The following is a 26,378-nucleotide window of genomic DNA, read 5'->3' as shown; positions in this document are numbered from 1 at the left end:
TAAAACTAGGCAGTAAGGTTTTCATGGGACGCCTTATTATTATTTCAGGGAAAGACATTATACAGGCTGAAAACACTGTTGAAGTATAATTGTTATTATTACGGTTCTTAAGGGAAATGTCGCAATCTCCCTACTTTCAAATATCCTCCTCAAAAAAAAAAAAAACAATCCCAACGGTCAGATCCTCAATGTGTCACCTGGCCCCATGACAACCCCAACCAGAATCTTGGTGCCCCCAAATTCCCACCAATAATTGGATATCTCCACCAAAGTTAGCTACCAGAGCATCCTGTACCCCATTAACCACGATATCATTTTAAGCGCCCCTTGTCTAAGTAAACTCTGCCCGCTCAATGTATCTCTTTCTCTCTCTCTGTGTTCGTACCTCGTAAGGCGGGGTCGTGAGTACACCAGAGGTCTTTTGATCGATACGCATCATTCGCTGGGCGCGCGACAATCATGCGGATGACAGTGACGGCGTGGTTTCTGCCTAGGCCGCCTGCACGAATATATAATACATATATACACACGCCCTCTGCATACGTGTGTGTGTGTGTGCCCGTATATTTCTGGCCGTGCCCTTCTCTGCGCTTTAACGAGAGGATGGCCGAGGGTCGAACCTCGTTCGACATGTAAATGTAAATGTCGGACAGGAACCAGGGTGGGGAGAGGGGGGATGGGGTTCTCAACCTCTCCTTGATCCTGTACGCTAGAGGATCGAGTCGCAGTGATCCAAGGCCGACCAGTGAGAATCACTGGCGAGGGACACTCCATGACTCTTCCCCCCAGAGATATATGTGTGTGTGTGTGAAGTGAGAGAGAGTGTTGCGCGGCGACGTTCTCTCGACACAGTTGGCAGTGGCGATCAATCTTCCCGCGGCCAAGTTACACATTCTTCGGTCCAGAGAGCAGTCCGTCACCACTGGAGGTAGAGGGGAGGGAAAAACGCGCGACGACCGGTACAATAGCGTATAAATGGGGTGGCCCTGGAGGCAGAAAACCCGGACGAGTATACCCGACGTTGTTGCGTTCTCTGGAGTTCGGAAGTTCCCTTTGGAAACGGAGTGTATATAGCCCGAGGATCGTCCGGCAATTGGATCGCGGGAGGGGGAGATTTGCGGTTTGCTTCGAGGGAGAATCGACTGGAGGTGTGTCTCGGAGGAGATGGTGAGAATTCTTTCTTTATTGTATACCAGTGATAATGGCGATATTATTAATGGTAGCGGAATAGTAGCTAGTTGCGTGGGATCGGATTCGTAAGCGATGTGGAAACCTGTTACGGGCTAATTGAACTGGTGATTCGGACAGTCGAATGGGAGTGTAATTATCGATCAATATTTAAATGTATTGAGTATCTGGACGATGGGCATAATTAATGTTCCGCTGACGTGTGTATCGTATTGCTTTGCATTTTCTGGCTGTGGAGAACTATTTGTATTGGATCAGAAATATTTCTTTGAAACTTCACTCGAAAAAGAGTAGTTTTTTTTCAGCTGCATCTATTTTAAATATATATGTGAATATTAGTGATAATCAGTTTGGTAGGTTATCCTTTTTTTGTTAAGGAATTTCCGAATGAGGGTTTATTCACAATACTGTAATGTCTCCATGAGTGCGACATACTCGGATCTTTCGGAATAATCTACAAATATCGTGGAACAATTTAAAATTTTATGCACTTCGTACAATAAATTGTTAACCAGGTGGTTCTCCTATTGCGAACATCTAGTTTGAACTCAATTATATCTGAATGATAACGATCCAATGCGATATATTCCACACAGAAAACATCATAAAAATGTAAATATCACAGATATCATACTGTAATTGAATACATAAATCATCGATAAATAATTAGGAAAATAGAAACCATCGAAGGGTACAGTTTAATGTGGATAATTTGTTAAAAGAATGGTATAAAAGTCTCTCCTCAGTTCAACGACAGACACCGTCGGTAAATTGTTAACTAAAATCACAGATAGATGGTCGTGCTTTCACGAATAGGGGAGATAAAACGAAAGTATTCCAAGGATGGAGCAAGGAACGTGGCCCCGGTCGAAGCCAAAATGAGAACCACTCGTCGGGATTTCAGTGGGTGGCGTTGGTCCCCTCATCAAATGCTTGTCATACCGTTCTTACCCTCAAACTCCGTAGCCTAACGGATCCCAACAGTCGGGTAAAGCCCGTGCCGCACCCCCGTGTACACAACGAGAAAGAGGAACGGTGTGTATATGAGAAGAGACGGTGGAGAGAGGGCGATCCACCCCAATGGACCCGTCGACGAAGGCTTAAAGCCCCCGTAGGCCTGTGATATGCCTCGGGGCCAAGAATTATGTCGCTAAAACCCACCAATTACGGGGGGGATAGGAGGCTGCAAAGCGAAAACGACTCTCTTTCCTACGGATTCAAAATCTACGGGGGATGGGACAATAATAAATTCGTTGTTTCTTCGCTTCCTGAGAAATTGTTTCGCGACGAAATTCACAAACGTACAATTAACCCTCATTCGTCCCCTCATTTTCCGAACTTCCTGCCGTGTGTCAAATTGACACAGTGGGGAAATATTAATACAGACTCCTCTTGATTATCGTCGCAAACTCAGGTCCGCGCCGGGACAATAATCATGTAGGGAGAAATGCTTCGAAATCCTCGTAAATTCGTTTTTTGCCCGATGCCCAAGCCTCGGCAATAAAGGCGGAAGAGCTAGAAAGTATGCGCTTGACAGGTTCCACCTCCCCCCTCCACATTGGTGGGGATAACGCCTGGACAATAATCGTGTAGAACAAGTCGGACAATAATCGAGAGGAGTCTGTACAATGAAGAAAAAAATAGCTAAATTTTGTAAGAGAGAATAATGTAATTTCTTAGGAGATAAATGTGACAATTTAAAGCGAGGGATGTGGATAAGGGTTAATGTAATTTGTCCGACGTCACCGGAACAGTATCTATGGTATAATTTTGTAGAATTTTTAATGGTTGTTGATTGGATATTCACGTAATATTGATGGTTAATCGATTACGGGGAACGACGATTCATTTAATCGTTACTACCCCGCAGGCCTAGTTAATTGCGTTAATGGTTAGTATTTGATGGTCATTATAATAAGCGATTAATAATTAGACGATGCGAAACTTCTGAAAATTACTGTGAGCATATCACGAAAAGTTTACATTTAACAGTAAATTAGGTGAATAATTAAAATTTCTTCGGTTCAACGTTCATTTATTAAATATTAAAACTTTATTACCGTTTACGTTTCAGACCATGTAAGGTAATAATATTAGGTACTGTTAACAAAATTGTAATTTCACATTTTCTAATAAAAATTACTTTTATTTGATAGATTGGAAATCAATCGATATCAAAGGTCATCTGGAAGATCACGTGTTTATAAACCACAAAATACACCTGTCTTAACTAGAATTATTGTAATTAAAAATATATCACGCCTTAAAACAGGTCAAGATAGTCTGTAAATCTCCAATACTGTATAAACATTTCTGTTAATCACACAATTCGACTCGTTAAATAGGAAGAATGTTTTTTACGTATCCTTTCTATCCCATATAAAAAACGCAGGAGTTAAAGTTTTTTCTTCGGTAGATACAACGCTTAATAGATTCACCCCGTGTGTTATTCTGATTGAACACAATTACCATTATGAAAGACACATTCACGGGCGTGCTTGTCCCAACGTGTGGACAGAATATGGGTCGAAGTGATCGTCGGAACAATGGCGTAATAGGGGATGATCAGAAATCCCCCCGATGTATCGCAGCCCATCATTCGGCGCAATGAAAAAGAGCATTCGTCTGATTACGATTTCACGAAACGTCGTACTCGATGGATTAATCAGCGAAACCACGCGGTTTCTTCCTACACCCCTCCCCGATTAATTAATCCCCGCGATTAATCACTCCAAGTGCTATTCATCGGACAGCCGATCGTTTTTATTCGCATTTCCGTACGTACACACGTGTGCATACGTACACATAGAGTCTTCGAAAACCGACGGTCGAAATTCCATTACATATATCACTCGTAAAAATGATAACATTGATAAACAGCGACTCTAGAAATTAATAGAACGCTTCGTGTACGATCTTCAATTCAAACCTACCAATTCGACTTTGAGTGAAATTTCCTACACAGATTCGTATCTTGTAATATAACATTTTCATGCTGAACAAATTGTATATTCGTTGGAAAACTGTTTAACACGATAACGTTCATAGCGCCAACGATTTTTTCTATTCACCACTTCACCATATGTTACCCACTTAGACTTCTGATCACGAAAGCAGAAATAATTGTCGAATATTGTACAGTATAATTAGGTGTATATCAACAAATAATCCACTGTGATTTACCAATTTACTTTCACTTTCAGGAAATTAGAAGACTGTTTCGCTGCAATCATATCCACCCTCGTTCATCCAATATCCTCTGCTATGGTTATCAATGGAAATGAACGGGACGACTTTTCAAATATGATCTATTAGGTCAGTCTTATAAAACAACCCCAAGAAGTCTACACTACGTGGAATAACTATGAAACAACTCTGAAATTTTCAATCCTTATGTATTGTGGTTAAAATAAAACCAAACCATTTTCTTTTCTAGGGAATATAATTTATCATTTTCTGGTGAAAAATCATTTCCCAACAACGATTTCAGACATGGCATACTTAATACGTTTTTATTTTACCATAAGAATTGAAAATTTCGGGGTGGTTTTATAATTATGCCGCACAATGTATATTTATGCAAACATCGGATCGAAGTCCATAAGGAACGAAATTCTCGTTAAATTTCGCGAGCCTCTTAAATTTCAATTACAGTAATCAATTATCACGTACAATATAACACAGAAAAAACCGTACCTCCCGCCGGTAAAACTGTTATATAAATTACATTATCGTGTCGCAAACATCCCCCCGCGGCAACGTCAAACTTCCCGCTGCGCGAAATTCGCCGAAATTACGCATAAATCGACGTCGACGTCGCAAATAACTGTATTTCCGAGCGCCATCCTCGCGCCGCTGTTTGAACACGGTTGGTGAGCTCCCCGAAAAAAAAAAAAAAAATAAAAAAAAAATAAAAACCGATACGATTGTTACATCCGGGGAATAATATTTTGCAGCAGTACCAGCGGAATAAAAAAAAAAAAATACACGAGGTGGGGCGTGTCTGATTCCGTTTGGAAAATCCAGACTCTGTTTACGCGTTAAATAAAGTCGCGAGAGCCGTGCAAACACACCGGGGGGCCGTGCGAGAACACGAAATTACGGGAACGCTGAAAAATTACTCGGATAATTAATGCCCGGGGAAAGGACACGCGCGGAAAATGCATCGCGATCGATCGATCGTCGCGCGTAAAACGAAAGAAAAAAAGATAACACGAGATTATGAGTTTCCGTGTAGCGATGTAAGAATTTCGAGACGGGAGGTCGTAAAAAAACGTTGGAACGGTTCCATTATACCGGAAGTAGAAGGTGAAACGTGAACGGTGAAGATCGACGGGAAATTTGATGACGTTCTTGCGAGTGGTGGTTCCGTGAACAAACTGTTTCAAACATGCTTGATATCTAGATTGTTTGAATAGTTCCGACCGAATCTGATCATGGCGAGAAGTTCAAACTAAAAGTCTCTTTCAAACTTTTCAAACAGTTCGATGACGCTTCAAACAGTTCGATGGTGTTTCAAACAGTTTGACAGCGTTTGAAACGTCAAGTTCCAAGCGCTGTAAACCTTTCAAAGTGTTTAACGATATTTCAAACTTAACGATAGAATACAGTGAAACCCTTACATCAATTTAAATACGACGGCCTGCTTGCAAATACACGTAATATACCTTCGAAAGTAGAATATACTATTTTTATTTCAGCAATACATCAAATTATTAAGTATTCGGAATTGCTTCATCCAATGATTTTGAACTTTTATTTCGTAATCACTAATTTGCCACTGTTCGCCCGTCCGTGATACGCTTCTACGTGTACACATCCGCGGAATAATACCGATAAATACGTTAATTAAAATGAAAAGCAAAATTGTATTATAAATATAATAGAAACGGAGAATATTCGTTCCACAAAATTCGATAAATTACACATAAATCGGTGTTGACGTTACAATTAACTGTTTCGTTTCGTGCTGCTGTTTAATCCCCCCACAGCTTGGAAAAACAATACAATTATTACAGACAAGAACAATGATTCGCGGCGTTCGACGAAGTAAAAACTACCCACGTGAATTCTGTTATTTGCGCGTTAAATAAAGTTGCAAGTTGTATAAATACGCGAGCGCACGGATGCCCAGGAAGAACCTGTAATTACGAAATTATTACCCAACCAAAGAAATGTATACATAATGTTGTTAATTGCACAGGAAGTAAAACTGGCGATCCATTGGATATTCTGTAAAAATATCAATTTTGTTCGGAGTTAAATGAAAAAAGAAATGAAATAAAATTTATTAATCACAAAGGCAGTTTTATTCCAAACTATGTAGAAGATCTCTATCGTCTTCTAACGCTAGTTAACAATAGGCAGACCAAGAAGACAGAAGCAAGTCGCCATTCAACGAAAGCAATCCTAAAATTAGGTCGATTGTTCTACAAGATCTCTTATGGGCAAAGTACTGTACTTTATACTAGAATCAGTCGAAATTAAACGTCCTTACGATAGTCACTCGATCGAAGGTACACAAAATTCAACGAACCCAACGTAGATATTACAAATTACTAATAAAAAATATCGATATTTATCGACTCATTTGCAGAAACTGGAATCAAACAAAAATTTCGTCGACTTTATCAAAGATTCCGAATAAAATAGAAAATCTCATTAAACGTAATGGAACCTTTTCCGTTATTGAATTTTAAACGAGAGGAAATCACAAATGAAGGAACAAAATATTCTAGTTCTCAAAATGAAACGGATACACCTTCAGGAACCTGCGACGAAAGAATCGCGTCTAAAGCGCCCCCGGCGCGTCACGCATCTCCCAAGTATAAATTCGTCATTGTCCACCATCGTTACCAATCGGCCGTCTAGTATAAATTTTTCTATTTCGGGATCAAGTGACCCTCCGGCGAGCATTTCAATTTTCACTTCACTCATCCCCCTACTTCGTTGTCCATGTGCTGAAAAAACTCTCCCCCCGGAGAATCATTTTTATGCTGCTATTCCGTTTTTCCGTCCCGCCGACGACGATTTTTTCCGCGGCTCCTGCGAAGTAAACCGCTTCGTTCAAGGTTTTAAGCAGAGTACAAAAAGAACATTTGTACGGATTACTTTAACTATTTAATAGTGGTGGAACTGATATCGTAAATTTTGTTCTGGTGTCGAGTAGTATCAAAAACACAGGTATATATTAAATAGAATTGATATACCCCTTACAAAAATACAAAAAGTCGACATTTCACGGTACTACCATTTCAGAAAAAGTTAAAGAATAAAATTTTACAACAAAATCTTCGTAATCCACTCATCAATTGTTTCTCTCTAATTGCTAATCAGTTATCTGCAACCACTGCTAGAAAATACTTACAAAAACATATCACACGATATCCATTAATAAAAAGAATTATCTAACTAAACCGCGAATTTTATTCCCTTATAGCATATTTGATCGTCTAAAATTCGGTGCAGTAACAAATTTAGTAAATTTCACTGAGGTTTTCGTTTTAGATAAAACCTACCAAAATCGTTAGTTCGACCCGAACTCAGACTTTAATTTTTAATTACATTCTTTATCGCAGAAACTCGGATTTTTGTCTTTTTTTAAAATGATAATTACGCGGCGATGGGTTTTCAGCGGGATTACAATATTAAACGCTTTAACGAGAGGAGACGTCCAAGCAAAGAAATCTCGCGGAGGCCCCGTGTACAAACAGCATAACCGATGCTAGATGCCGTGTGTACGCAGACGAAACGCGAGTGAATAAATAAGCACGAGAGAAGAAGAGGGGGGTAGCGCGAACTGGTGGAGGAAGAGGCTAAAAAAGAGGTGGGGAGAGGGCGAAAGGGGAAACAAAGCAGCGACTCTTTGCCCTTTGCTATAATGCACAATGCAAGTCAACGTGCGCACTGCACTCGCGGAGAGGTTACAACAGAACCTTCCTAGTGACCGTGTGCAGCATTTCTTGCCCCGCTTTGGTTTCCGTTTCTCAGTATATGTATAGCGAACTCTGTCTGCGCATCGTTAACTGATAATTACTAGTTTGTTTTTTCTTAGTACGTAAAAAACTACAATAAAATATTTCTTTGGTAATATTTGAATAATTTAAAAATTTAAGGGTCAAAGTGAATAGCAAATTGATTCGGTGATCGACAGACCACGTGTATTGGGGAATTTATGTGCAAACGTGCAGAGGAGAATGAAATGAGCGGCGTTGTTCACAGGCCAAAATGATTGACACAACTCTTTGAATTTTCGTTCAAATTTTAACGCCAAAATGATTGACACTACTTTTTGAATTTTTTTTTGTCAAATTTTAACGCCAAAGCAGTTAACTGGTGCCGAAACTTTTATGTGTAAACTAAAGTTGCACGATCATTTTTACAGGGTAATCACTTTACCAAATGTTACTTGAGACTTAAGATAAAAAAATTTCTTTAAATAATATTTAACATACTTTCAGGAGTGTATTTTTTATAAGAGAAAATAAATTATTTACTGCGTAAATTAAATGAACTTCAAATGTCTAATAGAAAAAGTAATGTAAATTTATCTAATAGATAAACTGCATTGCAATATTTCGAAAAATATATATATATACATATCGCTATATTTTGTTGGATGTGTATGTGGATGAAAATAAATTCCCAACATTAATCTTGGCAAACAATTCGTCCAGGACAATGGGATCCCTCGAACAAATGATACGATGTATTCAACGGAATTTAATTACCGGTCAAACACCGTATTAAGTAACACCGGTGAAATATAACGTGCGCAAATCCCGGTAAACGTGTTACAAGAATCATGCTGACTTGCGTCCGTGAATTTTGCATATAAACGGTGAGTCACTAATCAGCACATTCATGTGAATGTAAGCTGATTAAGTTCTTTGGCTCCTTTATGCGTTGCATATTAAGCAATCGTGTTAACGATGAGTATCGCCAGTGTTGACTACGACGGAAGTAAGGCTTCGGAAAACATTTTAACTGTGGTCAATTACTGAGAGATTAAATTATCGTTTATACATTGTTCATTCTGTTTTTTCTCTGTTCTATTACACTGTCCAATCGATATCGAAGGGTAATAAAGTCGTATCATCATTACTGTCAGAGTATTCGTTTCCGTGTGAACATGTTAAGATTATTACCAATTGAATTACCATTGCATAATACGTAAAACTGCTTCGACTTTTATAGCTTAATGATAAAGCCTAGAACTTTGTGGAATCAGAATGTTGATCTGTGCATGCTAGCAGAACTTTCCCTTCACGCAATGTTGGTCAACCGGTGACCATCATATAGTACAAATTCAAATATTGGCTGCGGTTCCGGAAAAAATTCACCTTTCGATTTCGATGAAATTTGGTAAAATTGTTTCCAATACTCGGAAATGAAGATATGTAAAAGTTTTTTGGCGCCTCTGGAAATAAATATACATGCAGGGTGAATCAATAAGAACTATTGTCTAAGATAACTCCGTTACCTATTGGCTGTGTTAAAAAACATTTTAAGTGAATTGTGTTGCATTTGAAGGGACACATCAATGTGGATGCAATTTGATTACATCATATCTTATTTTTTTTTTAAACCTCAAGGTAACCTTCAGATTTTTCACAGTCAAAGAATTTTTTCTCCTACACCTTATTACAGGTCGTTGAGTTCGTCTTTTTATCGTCTACAACGCAGCACTAACAAAAAAATTCATCGACCTTGAGAAAACTCAAGGTTACCGTGATATCTCGAAAAATATAAGATATAAAAAAATAAAATTGCATCCACTTGATGAATCCTTTCAAATGCAACATCAATCATTTAAAACGTTGTTTTCATATAACCGATAAGTAACAAATTGTTTCAGATAACACTTCTTACTGACTCACCCTGTATATAAATAAATGCATAAAACAATGACATACATTTATTAAGGAATATTTTGCCAAGTTTCATCAAAATCGAAAGGTGAACCTTTTCGAAATGCGAAATAATACAATCAGTGTGAACGGAAAGTCAGTTGAAAGTAGGCTTCGCGCATGAAACGTGTCGAATTGTATTAAATTTTAATATCATTAATATGAACAGCAATCGGTCGTTTATTCTCCTAAAGCTATCGTTACCATTACTAAATCCTGTGAAATCTGCTCGACCTCGGGATATCCGCGGATCGAAAGGTAACGAGGGAACAACGGATGCTCCATTCGAGCGACTCCTGCGCCCTTTTATTATCTTTCCCTTCGTCGCGAGGGCTCGAGTTACAGAGTTACGAGGCACAATAGTCGCAAGGCATCTCCCCATCATTTGTTTGGTTGCCAAGTGTAGAGAATGGGTCAGCTTTTAGGCGCTTAGGAGAGTATTCGCTTCTATTATGATCACCCGGGGGCAATCTATCATTTCACGGGGGCCAAACTCGAAATCAATTTCCCCCGTTTCTCGAATCGCCGCGAACAAAAACCTTGGCGCGCATTATACCGTGAGTAATTCATTGCTTCGATTCGTACTTGGCCGGAATTGATATCGGTAGATCGTTGTTGTCGTGTAAATTGAAATGTTGTTTTTACCTTGGGTAGATCAACTTTTTGCAATTTTCTTAATATTCCATTTAAGGACTGTAAGACTGATGTTTAATAGATTGCAGAAGTTTATGTAAATTCACAATTTCAGATGGTAATGTTGAAAAATTAAAATGGGACAATCTTAATTTAATATGTATTTTAATAATAATATATAAATAGAGTTGAACGTTATTTGGAAAGTAAAAGAAAACTGATTTCCATATGTATGATTCACTTTTCGTGGTTTCAAACATGGGATTACACGTAACAACTAAACAGATTTAACTGCTCTGAACTCCAGTCTATAGATCGTCAAATCCTGGTTCATTGTAATAATTAAACATGATTTTACCAAAGCTACCAGACATACGGGTGATTGAATCGAAACCATATCCCGGCAGAAGTTAATTTCCTCGGTTAATATCCAGTTGTGTACAATTCCCGATGACGACGCGTATACAAGGTGTTCCTAATAATAATACTATTAACTTGAAACTCGACAGAGGCTGAAATTAAGGAAAATCATTTATGAAATTACTACGAAAAGTTTTGGCGAACCATTAAGTTTTTGTTGGAGCCAGAATAAAACTTACAAAACTTTAATAAGAAAAAATGATTAACGGTAAATCTTGTAGGAACAGCTCGAATCATCCATAAAACATTACTAATTTCTTAAAGCAATTTAAAAAAAAGAGAAAGAAAGTCGACGAACTTCTTTAACTTCTATAACGTTACAAATTTCGTTCATAGTTTCTTTCCATACATTCCTTCCAGTGCCCAGGAGCCTTCGATTAACTCTACATTGAAGTGTAACTTCCTTAGAAATCATACATAAATTTGTATCGACTAAAAATATTTTACTAAAAATGGCATTTTCTGTAAGATCCCAAACCATTATACGATATTTTCAAACACCCTGTACATATTCGAGGGTTCCGAGTAAACCAAACCGCGTATCATTGCCAGAATCGTTTTATGCTTTAAGAATGCTCGCGTGAAAATTATTGAACCACTTAATGCCCGTTGAACGGCGCCACATTAGCGGCAATAAAAGCAAACACAACCGACGAGGCAGCGGGGCCCACATATCGTCGGTGGCCGCTTCTGCCAACGACAATTGTTGTACGTTGACTCGTAACTCCTGACCCTCTCTCTCTCTCTCGCACTATAAATAATCTGTACAATTTCTAGATGCCTTGTCTACCGGAGCGAGCGCGTGACGAATTCCCCAGTGGTCTCGCCTCGCATAAAAGGAGTTCGAGCTTACGTGACGCGTGAAATTATAACGGCGGCTCGGAAAAGTAAAAAAAGACGTGGACCAGAGAGGTAAAGTGACGAGGAGGGGGGGTTGGTGGCAGACGACGAGCGAAGGAAAAGCATTCTTTGAACGGTGGAATTATTTGCAGTAGAGGAATATGAAAACCTAAAAGACGGCCGTGTAAACCGTATAAAGGAGAATGCTTTTTCTACGATGGCCAACCGCAATTATATTACTCCGGGCTGATCCTTTCTTCCGCGTGTTTCGCGGAGGGCCACCTTCCGTGGCTTTGCGTTTTAACCGCAGACGCCGAGGAATTCGCGAAGACCCTCGAAAATTCTTGGGAAAGAAATATTCCTCCCTCTCCTTCCCTTTTCACGCTTTCAGCCACCAGATCGCCGGTAAAATCTAAGCCCAAGGATCTGTAGACCCGCGGACTCAAGTTCGACTCGAGTTTATTTGGGCTTGGATCATTAAGTTCTAAGGTCCCTTGATGATAGCTCTTGAGTCCGGAGGTCCTCGAGCTTTAGGTTTAGAAGGTTTTGTGTCTAGGAATTCTTGGGTCTGGGAATTCTTGGATCTAGAAATTCTTGGGTCTAGAAACCCTTGGTTCTAGGAGTCTTTGGGTCTAGGAATCTTTGGATCTAGGAATCCTTGGGTCTAGGAATCCTTGGGTTTAGGAATCCTTGGGTCTAGAAACCCTTGGTTCTAGGAGTCTTTGGGTCTAGGAATCTTTGCATCTAGGAGTTTTTGGGTCTAGGAGTCCTTGGGTCTAGGAATCTTTGGATCTAGGAATCCTTGGGTCTAGGAATCCTTGGGTTTAGGAATCCTTGGGTCTAGGAATCCTTGGGTCTAGGAGTTTTTGGATCTAGGAATCCTTGGGTCTAGGAATCCTTGGGTTTAGGAATCCTTGGGTCTAGGAATCCTTAGGTCTAAGAATTGGTTTCTGGAGCCCAGAGTGTTGGTTCAATTCGAATCTTTCGACTTCGTATCAGGTAAATTTGACTTTCGGAACTCCAGATGGATCCAACTCCAGTATCCTGGCTTGGTCCGATTCGACTCTCCTGACTACAGATTAGTTTCACTCGTGTTTCTCAGCAGAGAATCGTTCCAGATCTCTCCATCTCTCCCCCTAAATTCAGCTTATAATAGCCTCATTAGAATCTGTGTGGATCCTCTGGTAGTTACATTCAAGCGGTTGTACCCCTTCAGTTGATCTGAACGGAGACTAAAACTCGTAACCACTATCACACGAGAATCGACCAATTTACCACCATCGCACGCGCTCGCAAGAAATGTTTCTCCAACTTTTGCGGTAGGAAACGTTTCGTCCTTCCACGAAAAATATTTATTCAGAAGTCACGGTCGCCGCCGCGTAAACACCGTTTTCTTGTAATTCACGCGACCACGGAAGAGGCCGTAAGTTATAAAAATTACCCGTGGCAACAGAATTACCAAAATTAACCGTTTCGCGTTCAAACCACCCACCACGGACACGATAAAAATCGGGCAAGTTCGCGGGGTATATCTCCGAGTTCCGTCGTGTAATGCACTTACCAGTCGTAATTTCTCTCGCGAACCGGCGCGAATGTCTGAACTGTAAGACCGAGGCTGTTTTCCTCGGGCGTTTCAAGAAAGTTTAAATTTAATAAAAAAAAAAAAAAAAAGAAGAAATAAATAAATAAAAAGGGGTATCCTTTCCCCGTGTTTAACAGGTACTTACGGCAGCGGCTGGGTGTCTCGCCGGCGCGGGGTACATCTTAATTGTGGCTAAATACTTCGCAAGGAATCACACGTGTCCAGAGTGTCCTTTGTGCGCGGTCACTTCATGATCCATTCCTTGGTTTCCCGATCGTTCCGTGGACATTCTCAGGATCTTGGAGAAACGCCAACGGTCGTCCCCCACTGTTCCACCATCGGGGATCCTCTCTCTCTCTCTCTCTCTCGCCGGCTGTAATTATAACACGACACGATTCGTTACTTTCAGTGGAATCGTGATACATTATTATCTTGTTCTCGTCGGTGTGTCTTCGACGTAAGCTTGCGTAATACCCTTCTCGGCTAATGAAACTGTTGGAATTTTTAGATAGAATGGAACAAGGGACACAATATACTAAGCTGCCACTTTCTGATCGGACACTCGTCGGAATACATATATGTATTTTACGAACGAGTTTAACACAAAAGTTACAGAAATGGCCAATGAAGATTTAATTGAAAAATTATAGAAAAGAAATAGAATACATAGTCAAGAGCCTTTATTTAATACGATATTTATTCTCGTGTTCATTTAGAGATCATTTATGTACACATGCCCTAGACAATAAACTATAAATGTTATCACTTCTATAAAATTTGAGATTCTTTGAAATGAATGAACTACTTTAGAGCAAAAGAGAATCAAACCATTCAAGGAAAAGACTGAATAACTGGGACATATACATCATCGTTTAATCTTTCAGCTACCAATTATCATTTGAGCTGCAACTACCAGTGTGGCTGGCACAACAAGTAAGGACGAACTACTCCAACTAGCTCTACTGTCAACACATTATCTTATTTTATTTATACATATTTTGTTTTTAGAACTGTAGTTTAGTGAAATTCATTGTGCAGTGTGTAAGTGTAACAGTTAAGCACTTTAACAAAAAATGATTTTTCGAAAAACTGTTGCATTTTTTCCAAAGTATTATAATTTACAAAATACCACCTAAAAATCCCCAGAGTAAACTACCAATAAAGGGTTGAATAATGAATCAATAGCTCTACGGAGTCACGAATACTTGATAAACTTAATTCTATCTTTCCAGAATAGATCCGACGCGACGAAATTGTTTGTATTAAACGTCGAAACGCGAAAATAACTGCGAGCGTATTCAGAGCTCAAAAAACAATAGCTTTTGTTTTCGTTTTCCATAAAATCGCCGGAAACACCGGCGACGCGTCGCATATTGATTTTTAAATAATTTATTTGCCCCACCGTTTGCGTGAGTGGTGCGCGGCTTTGCAAATCCGGCCGATCGATTTATCGTTCGATTTACGATTCGCGTAAACTTATGCCGCCTCGGGGCGGGGTGTCGGGGCCGGCATTTATCCTAATCTTCGAGGCGTGTTTCTATCGCGCGACAATGAAAGGAAATAAAAACCGGGCCGAGGGTGAAGGAGGACGGGAAGAAAGTGCGTTCGCAGTGTTGGCACCCTCGTGCAAACTGAACGCAAAGCTGTCGCATGTGTGAAACGTCACGTGCGGGAACCGTCTCGCATTTTTTAAGCTGCTTTTCAATAAACAGTTCCCTTTCATGCGTGAACACCGTTTACTCGATATTCGGTGCTAAACCGACGAGTAAATAATAATGCTCGGAGCAGTTAAACGTATCCACAATGTTTGAAAGTACCGAGAAAGAAATGAAATTACGCTTTAATTAACGGTTTAATATTTTATGGATTTAATTCAAAGATTTAAATATTCATACATTCATGCAATCGAAGATTCAAGCATCTGAAAATTCAAACATTCGAATATTCAAAGATTCAAAGATTCAAAGATTCAAAGATTCCAAGATTCAAAGATTCTAAGATTCAAAGATTCCAAGATTCAAAGATTCAAAGATTCGAATATTCAAAGATTGAAAGATTTAAAGATTTAAAGATTTAAAGATTCAGAGATTCATAGATTCAAAGATTCACCAATTCAAAGCTGTTTTCGATGGGGAAACTTTTTACGGTAAATGGAGAATTTCGTTATTGTTATAATCATCGGTGTGCCGTTGCCATCACAATTCCACACACGTACACGTGTCATCATGGTCTCTTTGTAACGCTGGATGATGTTCCGGGTAACATGAAAACGGAGTCATGTAACTCTGTTATCAGTTCGTTCCCCGTTGGATAATATATTTCACGGGCGATGTATAACGGTACGAGGCATGCCCGGAAAAACTGCCGAACAAATTCGAACAGTCATTTCCATCAATTTGCAATAAACGAGACCGATGAAAACTTTCGGCGGTTTTAACGCGGGTCGCCTTTATCGTCTATTTCCGCGTTCGCTACGTAACACGTACAGGTCGCGGTGCTGGCGAAAAATTTATTCATAGGGTTTTACGGATAATCAATTTTCGCGAGGGATACAAAAACGCCCGGAAAATTCGACGTCTACAACAATACACGATAAATGTACTAAGTGAACGCACCGGTATGCGTTAATAATTTTCGCGACTCGAATCATAAATCGTCCCATCAACAAAGTTCATTAAAACATTATACGTAAATGAATTTTATATCGATTAAAACCCTATAGAATTCACTTAAAATATTACTTTTCATGTCATTATCCATGACACGATCTCTATGGAAGACTAAAACACGCTCCTATCCATAAGTTATTGAACACTTGATTGTTTTGAGAAAAATGTAAATCGAACCAGAAACCGCAATTCCTCGAAGCAAGTTTAGTAGTTAATTTATTTTTCCATAAAACAGTGATCTAACTTCAAATGAGTGGCACATACTTCGAGATGTTCATAAAATTTCATCACCCGCTGTATCTATCAATTCTCCACCCCAACAACACGAATATAATACTTTAGCTCCCAATCAAACTAGACCCCCCCTCAATTATCATCTGGCTTGCTCTCCACGATTACTGTCCATGCGTTATCCCCATGACTTTGTTGCCTCTCCATTTCTATTCCCGAGGCTCGAGCTTCGAAAAAAAAAACGAGTTTATAAGAATCTGAAGCATTTCTCCCTATATAATTATCGTCCGGACCCGAGTTTGGGACAATAATCAAGACAACTCTGTATCAACGAGACTGTACGTATCTCTTCCACAGAAAGTGGCTTTCGATCCACCCGGTATAACCGAGACAGTAGTACACGACCGGTTGGGGGAGTGTGTATGTCTGTCTATGTGTGTGTGTGTGTGCTCAGATGAAATTCGTGAAAAGGAAAATAAACAGGAACACACGTGGCAGCTGTTCAAAGACACCTATACATCCTGTTTGGAGGGGGGAATGTGGAGGGGGTAGGAATCAAGAAGGATGGCTCCGGCGGACAGACGGACCTGGCATGGAGCAAGTCACGAAGGAAGTTATCACGAATCTCGCGTAATCGCTGTTAAGATCCCCCGACCACGCGATCTCCGTGATTTCTTTCGGACGAACCCGGGATCGTTATCGCGACACGGTCGAGAGTCCAGCCCTGCAACTTTTCCTCCCGTTTAAAGGACTTTAAAACGGCGTAGCACAGGGACTAATGGAATTACGGTTTATCGACGGTGGGAAGGGGGGAATGACAGTGTTCCCCGTGTGTGTATACGACTTCATAACAGCCCAGGTGCGTGGAGCGTGCGCCACAGGATAAACACCGGCAGTTTATTCAGTTAATTAACATTCAAGGGAAAACTCCGATCGCCGGAGGATAATAACCGAAACGCGCCCGGTCGGAGTTACTATATATCCCGGTCTCTGTATCACCGAATAGTTATGAAACGCCTCTCCTCGGTATCGAGAACCGCCATTAATTTATTCGAAGGTCAAACGACCGAGCATGACCTACGTGTTTGTCACACTGTCATTTGAATAGTCGAACACTAAGAACGTGTTGTTTTTTTAATGGTGAATAAAATTGTATTCATTGTCTTGGTAGATATGGAATTTTCCTCCCTACAGAAGAGTTTTTTTTTTCTTTCGGTCTCTATAAGCACATACTTCGACCCTATTGTGTCACATGGACGTGGCTGGTAATAGCCTTGTGTGATGGTATTCGATGACTTTTGGTCCTTCTCGCTCACCCATTACTGGTCCCCTTTCCTGTCGTGGGCGAGCCAGAAGCTACCGTCGATCAATGAAGCAATCGCAGAGTAGTGGTCCACTCGTCCCTATGATCGCTAGATTTCGTGATATTTACGCAAATTCTGATTTTTATAGATCGATGTATGGCGAACGGAAACTATAGCAGGGATTTCGTTCCCGGATTAAAAGTTTCGTCAGGTCCATTTACAGTAATTTTTATGAAACCTTTTACTGAATTTTGTTTCGAACTGAATTTCGTTTTCATCGAGGAGTGTTCGAAGGCTCCTCAGGACTGAATATTAAATATTTCATAAACTAGCCATAAAAATCTCGTTAAAAAGTCAGCGTTACACCTGGGGACTTGTCAGTGCCGAGGAGCCTTCGAACACTCATCGATGATTTACTGTATTCACATTGACTATAAATACGTGACGATAGGGTAAGAATTTTTCACTTCAAAACTTTCATGCAAATAATCAGTCTTCTCCTAGATTAAGTAGAACTTCTGAAAACTCGAATCCAAATCGACTACCTAGACACTAACATCCAAATGTCGATCATTTTCTACTACACGTCCCTAATCCTTGGAACAGTTTTACATAACATTCTGTACATCACCTTGAACGTTTATAGAATCTTTACATAGTGGCAACATTTTCTTCAGCCGCGCACATGTGCATCTGTTTTAAAGTGGATTGGTCACATCGTGGAAATGGAACATAGCAATAGAAACGGAGAGAGAGAGAGAGAGAGAGAGAGAGAGAGAGAGAGAGAGAGAGAGAAAGAAGAAATATTTTATCGTACATACATGTTCCAAGAAGTCGACCGCGACGAAGAAAGTGTCGAGTAAAACGTGTCGATTGTCTCCGATGATTTAATGAGGCGTGTACGCTGATTCGCGATTACCCTCGACTCCGAACCCCCCATTCCCGCTAACGTCGTGTTTCTATCTCTCTCTCTCTCCCACCCCGGTAATTTACCTCTTGCAGCTGTGTCGCTTCGAAGGTGCTGCCACTGGGGCATCGCTTAATAAACCGAGAAAGAGCGAAGCTCATCGAAGACGACTTTCGAATTCGCCCGATGACACTAGTTGCTGCTACTTCCGCAAAGTTCCCCCCGTTTGTCCATTAATTCTCGAATAAAGTATAAAACACTTTTATGCAACAAGCATTTATAATCTATGAAAAATAAATCGAAATATGCACGTGAAACTAGAGATAGAGAAAATTGTGCCCAAATATGTATAAAACATAATAACGAAAACACAGGTAATTGAATAAAGAGGACAGAAAGTGACAGAAACTACCAACGTAATAATTACAATAAAACCTTTAGCCTAGGCTTACGTTGTAAAACAACTTTTTGGTAAATGAAAGTGTTACATTGCTAAGTGTACTACATTTTCAGAACCTACACTTCTATCCATTAAGAGAACATATAATATACGGATAATAAAAGAAAAGAACTTTTTTTATGTAATAAAATAAACCGAAAGTATCTAGTAAAAGATTTGCATATAAAGATTCACTTTCGAAATGAAATCAAATTGGAAAATTCATCGAACACGCACGGCAGCTGAATACGTCTGGCTACTATGTCTGTCTATTACTCACCGTTTCTACTTGCTATAAACGTATGGTACGGCAGTACCCATTAACTTTCTTCCATCGATCTTATTATTTTCTATCTACCAATATACGTCAAATTACATAGAAAAATAGATAGTACAAGACCACTGTTAGCGTTCATAAACATTGACACAAGTAGAAATAGTCAGTAATCCACAGACACGTGAGCTAAATGGTACTCAAGTGCACACGTGCAAAGACTAATTCTTATTCATTCAATTATTTAGAAAGCTAAGAACCACAGAAAAAAAGTATATTGTCTAGGAGGACAGAGAGTACTTTTGACTTGTTTTTCTACGTCGAACCATCTCCATTATCTCGAGTATAATAGTCATTAAGGACTATGCATAGAATATTATACTAATCATATAATGCAAATTCTAGGGTATATATAGAGCATCTTTCCGGCCGGAGGTCGTCTTATCGACTTGAGATATCAGACCGATTAAAAGCCGATCGAACCATTCGACACACCTGGAATTACTGTACATATGTGGATCCCCAGAACGTAACTTCTGGTCTACCGTGAATGGCTAGTCGAAATCTGCTAGCGTTTCTATAATTATCGCCACTCGAGCTGGCAACGAACGAAACAAACTGAAAGCAATTATCAAGGTTACTGATACACGATACAGCGTTGTTGGTACGCTGACGAGAACGACCGCTTCCACCATGTGACAGTGTGCATAGACGCTGGAGATAATTAATGACACGACACGGTTTCCACGAGACGAAGGTACGTTCCGTCAACGACGCACAAAACGTTGCAAGGCGTTGCTAAAAATGGTACACCGAGTTTGGATGAAACTTTTCTTTTTTTTCGTGAAACTAATAACGACACTGTCTACGTGGATTTTGATATTTTACAGGAAATGAAATCGAGTTGAAAAATGTTCACCCTGTCGAGACTTCTATACAGGTACAAGCAAAATAAAGTTTTCACCAAACTAGGCATTTCTACCAGGTAGACAGACAATGTATGTTATAAATGTGTCTTATCTGCACTCTGATGATAATTAAATGTACCAGTGACATGAAAGTAAGTTCTGTTAAAAATCTAGGAAAATTATGTGTAACGCGTTTTTTTTTTCTTTTAATACTAATAAAGCGATATTGGAACTGTTGTGGTCAGCCTCAATGATGATTCGAATACCTAACCTCACTTTTACGAAGTACGCGCCTTAATTTGACCGCTTTCTTGTATTAGGAATTTGTTATAAATATTTATTATTCTAAAAGAAAAGACGTGTGGAAGAATAAGTCAACACCACAATTAGTCTCAATTGCGTTTCAGTGGAAAAAGTATTTTTCCAATCTGCACCATCGGTCTGACAATATATCTCCTCGTTAATTGACTCAACCGACAATGCGTTCATCGCATGCACACTGCTCCGAAAATATCTTAGAAAAAAAAAAACAAGGAAATTCCTCAAATTTAAACGAGTTCACGTGTACCTAATTAAAACATAACGCACAGAATTCGTTACAATCGATCACTGACTGACAATCGATTCTTAAAAATAACCGAACCACTCGATTCAATTTCCGGAAACCTATTTCTCGAGAATATAAATTTCAATCGATCTCAGAAAAAAAACTGTTTCACGAGGATTTACAAAAAAAACCTAATCTCCGGTTCGCACCAAACATTTCCGCCCACCCTGTACATCACTCCGACTATTAGCCAAGAATTTCGCTCGTGGATCGTCGGGAAGAATACCTGGCCAGTGTGTGCACCACGTCTCCGCGTCTTCGAGCAATTAGTATACAAACGGAATGAACTTTCAGCCGGTTACACGCACAACTGAAACGTGGAGCACAACGACGACAATCGACGCATAATAAACTCGCGTTGGCGGCGCGCGAAACTGTTACATTACCGTAGATAGGTTAAGCTGTCAGTAGAAATAATACCTGGTCCGTTGCTGTTCTCGCGTCTCACGGGGATGCGTCTTTAATCCACGTTTATTTGGGCACTGCGCGATAAAATGAACCGAACACAAAAACCCGATCTCGCACTATTCACAAAACACTATTTTCATTCCCCTTTCGTTTTACAATAGAGGTTCTGATGGACGAAGGAGAGAAACGCGTGCACGGTCACACATATACGTAATATACATTCGAACGGTACGAGGTAACGCAGTCGGATCGCGCGGTGAAGTGGATGACGGGAAACGTGTGAACGCCGCTTGCCGCTGCGGCGAACACCAATGAGCGGCCACCAACACCATCCACCGCGGCGACGACACCGACACACCAATAAGAGGACACGAATGTACACAGGGACCCCGGAGTCGTCGGTCTCGTTCTATCGTATCGCCCTCTGTCCTCCTTCGACTCGTTTCTCAATTCGTCGAGTCAAGGGCGTCGACCGACAGGGGCGATTTCGTTGTGTTTCCTTATATCACGGGGAAACCAATAATGGTTAATTCCGTAATGTTTATGAAGTTACAAGTCCTACCCCTCTTCCCCCCTCAGCTCACCGCCACACCGATGAAAGATACGTATCGATCGGAGAATTCGTCTTAACCTAGGTGCCCTCCCACGAGAAACGACTCGACGCGGTTTCCTATCGGAAATTTTAATGGCTATTTAACTTAGCAACGCCGTGCTGTCAATGTCCACCCCCCCCCCCTTCCACCCGCGCTTTTGCCCAACTTTTTAATGAAGTCTGGTCACGAGTTTCTTTCTACTTACGCTAAGGAATGAAAACAACGCCGAGAATTTATATATTCCAAATGAAATACCGTCAGGGGGGAAGGTTAATTTGATTTCATCTCGCCTGTCAATGGCGCAAACGTACTTGCGTTCCAAAGAATACGTCGATGATCTTTACGGCACTAACTCTAATTAACACTCGAGTTATAGCGACAATAGGGGATACAAGTTCTGTGTTTAAAAAGAAAAGAAAGAAAGAAATCTTTATCGACACCCCTGCGTTCGGTTGTTCCTCACAGTCGCCTCCTAACATCCTCCCACTTGCTGTCTTCTTCACGCTCGTGCGGGTAGATGCGACATATCACGCGATCTTTCTCCCGCCATAGCATTTCTTGATCTTCCGCCTCGTCTCATCGTTCGTCTCTCTTCTCCCTTCCACACCTTGGCGCTCCGACTTCGTCTTACAGGTGCACAGCATCATCGCCTATCGTTGTTTCGCTCTCGCTCATTCTCTGTCGTGCATATGTCCTCTCGTTCTCCGTCTCTATCCGTCTTCTTCAACCCTCTCCCACGGGCTCTATCTTTCTCCCTCTCTCTCTCTCTCTGAACCGCCTATCCTACGATACTCTCGTCTGCGTCTTTCTTAGGACGAACGAGCAACGAAGACAACCCTCTGTGCCATCTCCTTTTTGCACTCGTGTAGCAACGAGGCACAAGAGGAGGAGTATACCGGAACCAAGTGCCCCGAGCGTTGCTTGTGTGTCGCGTGCATGGGAGCGCGTGGTGTGTCGGTGCGTGGGGGAGAAAGAGGGAACGAGTCAAAGTGCTAGAGCCGGACAACACGAGTCAACCGGCAATGTAAGAAGAGAGAGAGCCCCCTCCCTTGCGTGGGTGCACCCCTAGCGATGGTGTTAGTGATATTCCAGGGGTGTTGAGCGCGCGCTCGCGTGCGTGCTTGTGTTCATCATATTACACACTGCTCATACATCGTGTCTGCCGCGCTTTGAGGGCGCTAGAAGATGAATCCTCGATTCGGTTAAACGCCCACCGACTGGGGTTAGAGGGGAGGGGGAAGAGATGCTCTAAATCAGACTGTCTATCCGCGACGTGGCTTTCTGAAATTCCAATATACACGCGTATTTCTCCGTGCACGCCAGGGAAAATACAAAACGGATTGCAAGGCAAACCGTACAATCACTCGAATTATCCGAATTAACGAAACACGAAGGGGTAGAGAGTTGGGAGGGGCGATGTTCAAAGCAAGGTAACACATTTTTATTACTCCGGCCAGGTGGGGGGAGCGGGCGTAATGATAACGCATCAATGACAATATGGAAATACATTTAGCGAGCCTCTGTAGCGTTATTCTGTTTATTGACACGTCAATTTTCAAGAACGCAATAAGCGTAAAACATTTAGCGTCGGTAATACCCACCGGATAAATGAAATATCGCGTGATTAAACGCCGAACGGGGAATTGCTGTTACTTCGCCCTTTTGAAATCTGCTGCGTTTATTGTTGTATCGATTCTCTGGGCCACTTCGAGCAGGAAAATTATGTTATATCCATCGGATAGAAGTTATAAACCGGCGCGAACGAGTGCCGGGAAAGGGGTCGGCGGTACCGGAGGGAGTGAGTAAACAACCGAAGAAAAGTTTGTGGGCGGATTAGCATGGTAGGTGTCGGTGGGATATCATAAAACTAGTTTGTAAAGTAGAGGGGGGACGCACCTTCGCCCGTTGTACCGAAGGATTTCATTCTAGTCCACATCGGAACGCGGCCGGCCAGCAGTTCCGAACGGAAGTCTGACAAAGCGGTCTGAAAGGATGGATTAAGGGAAAGAAAAGTTTCGCGTCACTTCGATTTTCTTTTATCCGACTTCGTTCGCCCGTGGCTCCGGCGGGGCTGAAACTTATTCAATTAAAATCGATAAACGATTATTATTTGGACCGGGCCGTTTGATCACTCGGAATCCACGGGGGCAGCACGTAATAAAGCATCCTAACGTTCCACCTGACTCGGTTTTGCAATTCTATTTCGCTTCCTTTAACGTTTAAACCGCGGTTACCATATTCTCATTGACTTCTGGTGAAACGACTCGTAATCACATCGCACCGTTGCTACAAACGTGACACAGCTCGAAAACATGGAAAAGGAGTGCCACAAATCACAGTTTCACTTTGACCAGTAAAAGTAACATAACTCCACTCTGCCAGTTAATTTACGAAGCTAAAAGATTACACTTTTGATAACTGGTCGAACAGTGTTTCTGCAACCTTCTCACAGTGATAGCTCGAGAAACACGTTTTTCCAGTTCTGTCACGTTTGTCACAAGAATGCGATATCTGAAGATAAACGTATTATTAACTGGAATTCATTTAGAATGATATTGTCACGATAACTTGCGAAGGAACAACGTATCATGTTCACGCATCACTCGAACCAAATGAATCCTTAAATTAAATACAAAAAAAAAAAAAAATGTTGAACCCAATAAGACACTTAAGAGGAAAACTAAATTCCTACACTTGCTCCTGTCTTTAGAAATTACTTTAGAAAATTTGATTTCGCATAAAAATCCGCAGTCTACTCATTACACATAAATTATACTCTGCCTTAAAAGTCCTACAAAAGAACCAACTGTATCAACACTAGAACAACCGACGATAATCGTGAAAAACTTTTGAAAATTTTGAAATTGCTTAATTTCTTCACTTTCCTATCGTAATAAAAGGTGCACAAGATCTCAGAAAATTTATCGTCATAACATTTTAATCGACGTCGCGAGAGTGTATCGACAAGTCATTTTGACTTATTTGGTAGTTCTAGTACGAATTCGCGCGCTGTTCAGTACACTGCCATCTGCCCGTTTCACCCGTGGAACTTGCTGAACAATCCACGCACGAAGTCAACACGATGTACGCTCATTTACTTATTCCTATTCGACCGTCGGTGTCGTCGCCGTCGCAGAAATATGCAGGAGTGTGTTACGCGGGTTGGGCGCCGTGTAAACGCAAATGTACGTATTCGGTCGTTCTGTCTCCCTCCCTCTCACTAATTCCCTCTTGGTCGGTATTGTGCTTCGGTTCTCGATCCCTCTTCCCAAACCCTTACCGCAAGCCGCAGCAGCCCCACTGTACACTTTTGCACGAACACGAGCGCGTTCATTACCAACGTTGCAACGTCGTATAACCATATTTACGTAGCCCCGGTGGTCACCCACACGTATGTACTCTCGCGCGCGCGCGCGCACGCTTCGTCCAATGAGGTCTCAAAGAAACGACTCCTCGTAGCAGAAACGAAACGTTATTTGTCGTTGTGTGTACACACAAGAGAAGAAGCTTGGATGGCTGAAACGAAACAGCGAGTGAGCCATAAATGCAATTGGAAACCTTTAGCTGATATATTCGTACAATTTCCTGCGGCCTGTCGCGTAGACGAAACCGGAAGTCGTCCGTTATACGGGAAACCATAAGAAGTCACTCCAGCTAACCCCCCCCCACCCTTTTACGATTTCATTTCAAGGCGAACGAAAATTACGAGAACGGTTCCTTCTCGACTATGGTCTCACCATCCCCCACCGTTCACTGCTACCCACTCCTTATAATTGCCCCGGTCCCCCGTGATTAATCGTTTATTTAAAACAGCTACGCCAAAGGCTGCCTTTCCTCCAGCGGTTCGAACTATGCGTTCGCGTCGGACATCTACATAATTTCCTCGTAAATCACGCGACAAGGAAAATACCCGGGGAGTGTTTAAAACCGACGTTTGCGTACGCACGCGAAATTACTCGGGTTTCTTATCGCGTGACTAATAAACAGAACCAATGACGGATCCGTAGTCATCCGCCCCGGTTAATCATTTTCTACGGGGTAATCGGAGCAAATACGATGGTATTCAACGAATAGAAATTCGTAGGGGGAGAGGGATTGGAGATCGATATTGCTTTTTTGACTCTGATGGGACATGTGTGGAAGCGTGCTTGTAACGATGCATCGAGGTAGAACGTCGACGTAGGAACAAGATATTAACCCTTGATGGGAGAAGGGTAGAACAATGAGGCGTGCCTTTAGGATACTTTAAATATAAAACTCTGTATTTGCTGGAAGGCTCGTCAGCGTGACGCGAGTTAAGTTGCTTCCTTAAGGGTACTATACCATTCTTAAGGTATACCTCGGTGGAATCATCTACTCGCTGCGGTCGTAAAACGACTATATATCTAACTTGCACCATCCCAGCGGAACACGAACCACCTCTCCACCCACCTGAAAACCTGTAAAACACGCGAACCGTCCGGATA

At 41.1% G+C, this 26,378-nt stretch overlaps 1 protein-coding gene across 1 annotated transcript in view; it reads right to left on the bottom strand.

The window, feature by feature from the left end:
* Window positions 1-21,540, bottom strand: part of LOC107188303 (protein groucho-like) — a 105,838-nt gene extending 84,298 nt beyond the window's left edge. The window contains exons 1-2 of the mRNA XM_015576577.1: window positions 21,332-21,540; window positions 13,718-13,945 (exon numbers count right to left, since the gene is read on the bottom strand). Of these exons, the coding sequence (XP_015432063.1) occupies window positions 13,718-13,753 (36 nt within the window). The 5' untranslated portion in view covers window positions 13,754-13,945; window positions 21,332-21,540. The remainder of the gene's footprint in view (window positions 1-13,717; window positions 13,946-21,331) is intronic.
* Window positions 21,541-26,378: the final 4,838 nt, after the last annotated feature.

Source organism: Dufourea novaeangliae, unplaced genomic scaffold (assembly GCF_001272555.1).
Source record: "Dufourea novaeangliae isolate 0120121106 unplaced genomic scaffold, ASM127255v1 scaffold118, whole genome shotgun sequence".
NCBI classification, from domain to species: domain Eukaryota; kingdom Metazoa; phylum Arthropoda; class Insecta; order Hymenoptera; family Halictidae; genus Dufourea; species Dufourea novaeangliae.
Note: the sequence above shows the minus strand (reverse complement) of the source record. Positions and strands in the feature narration are given on the sequence as shown.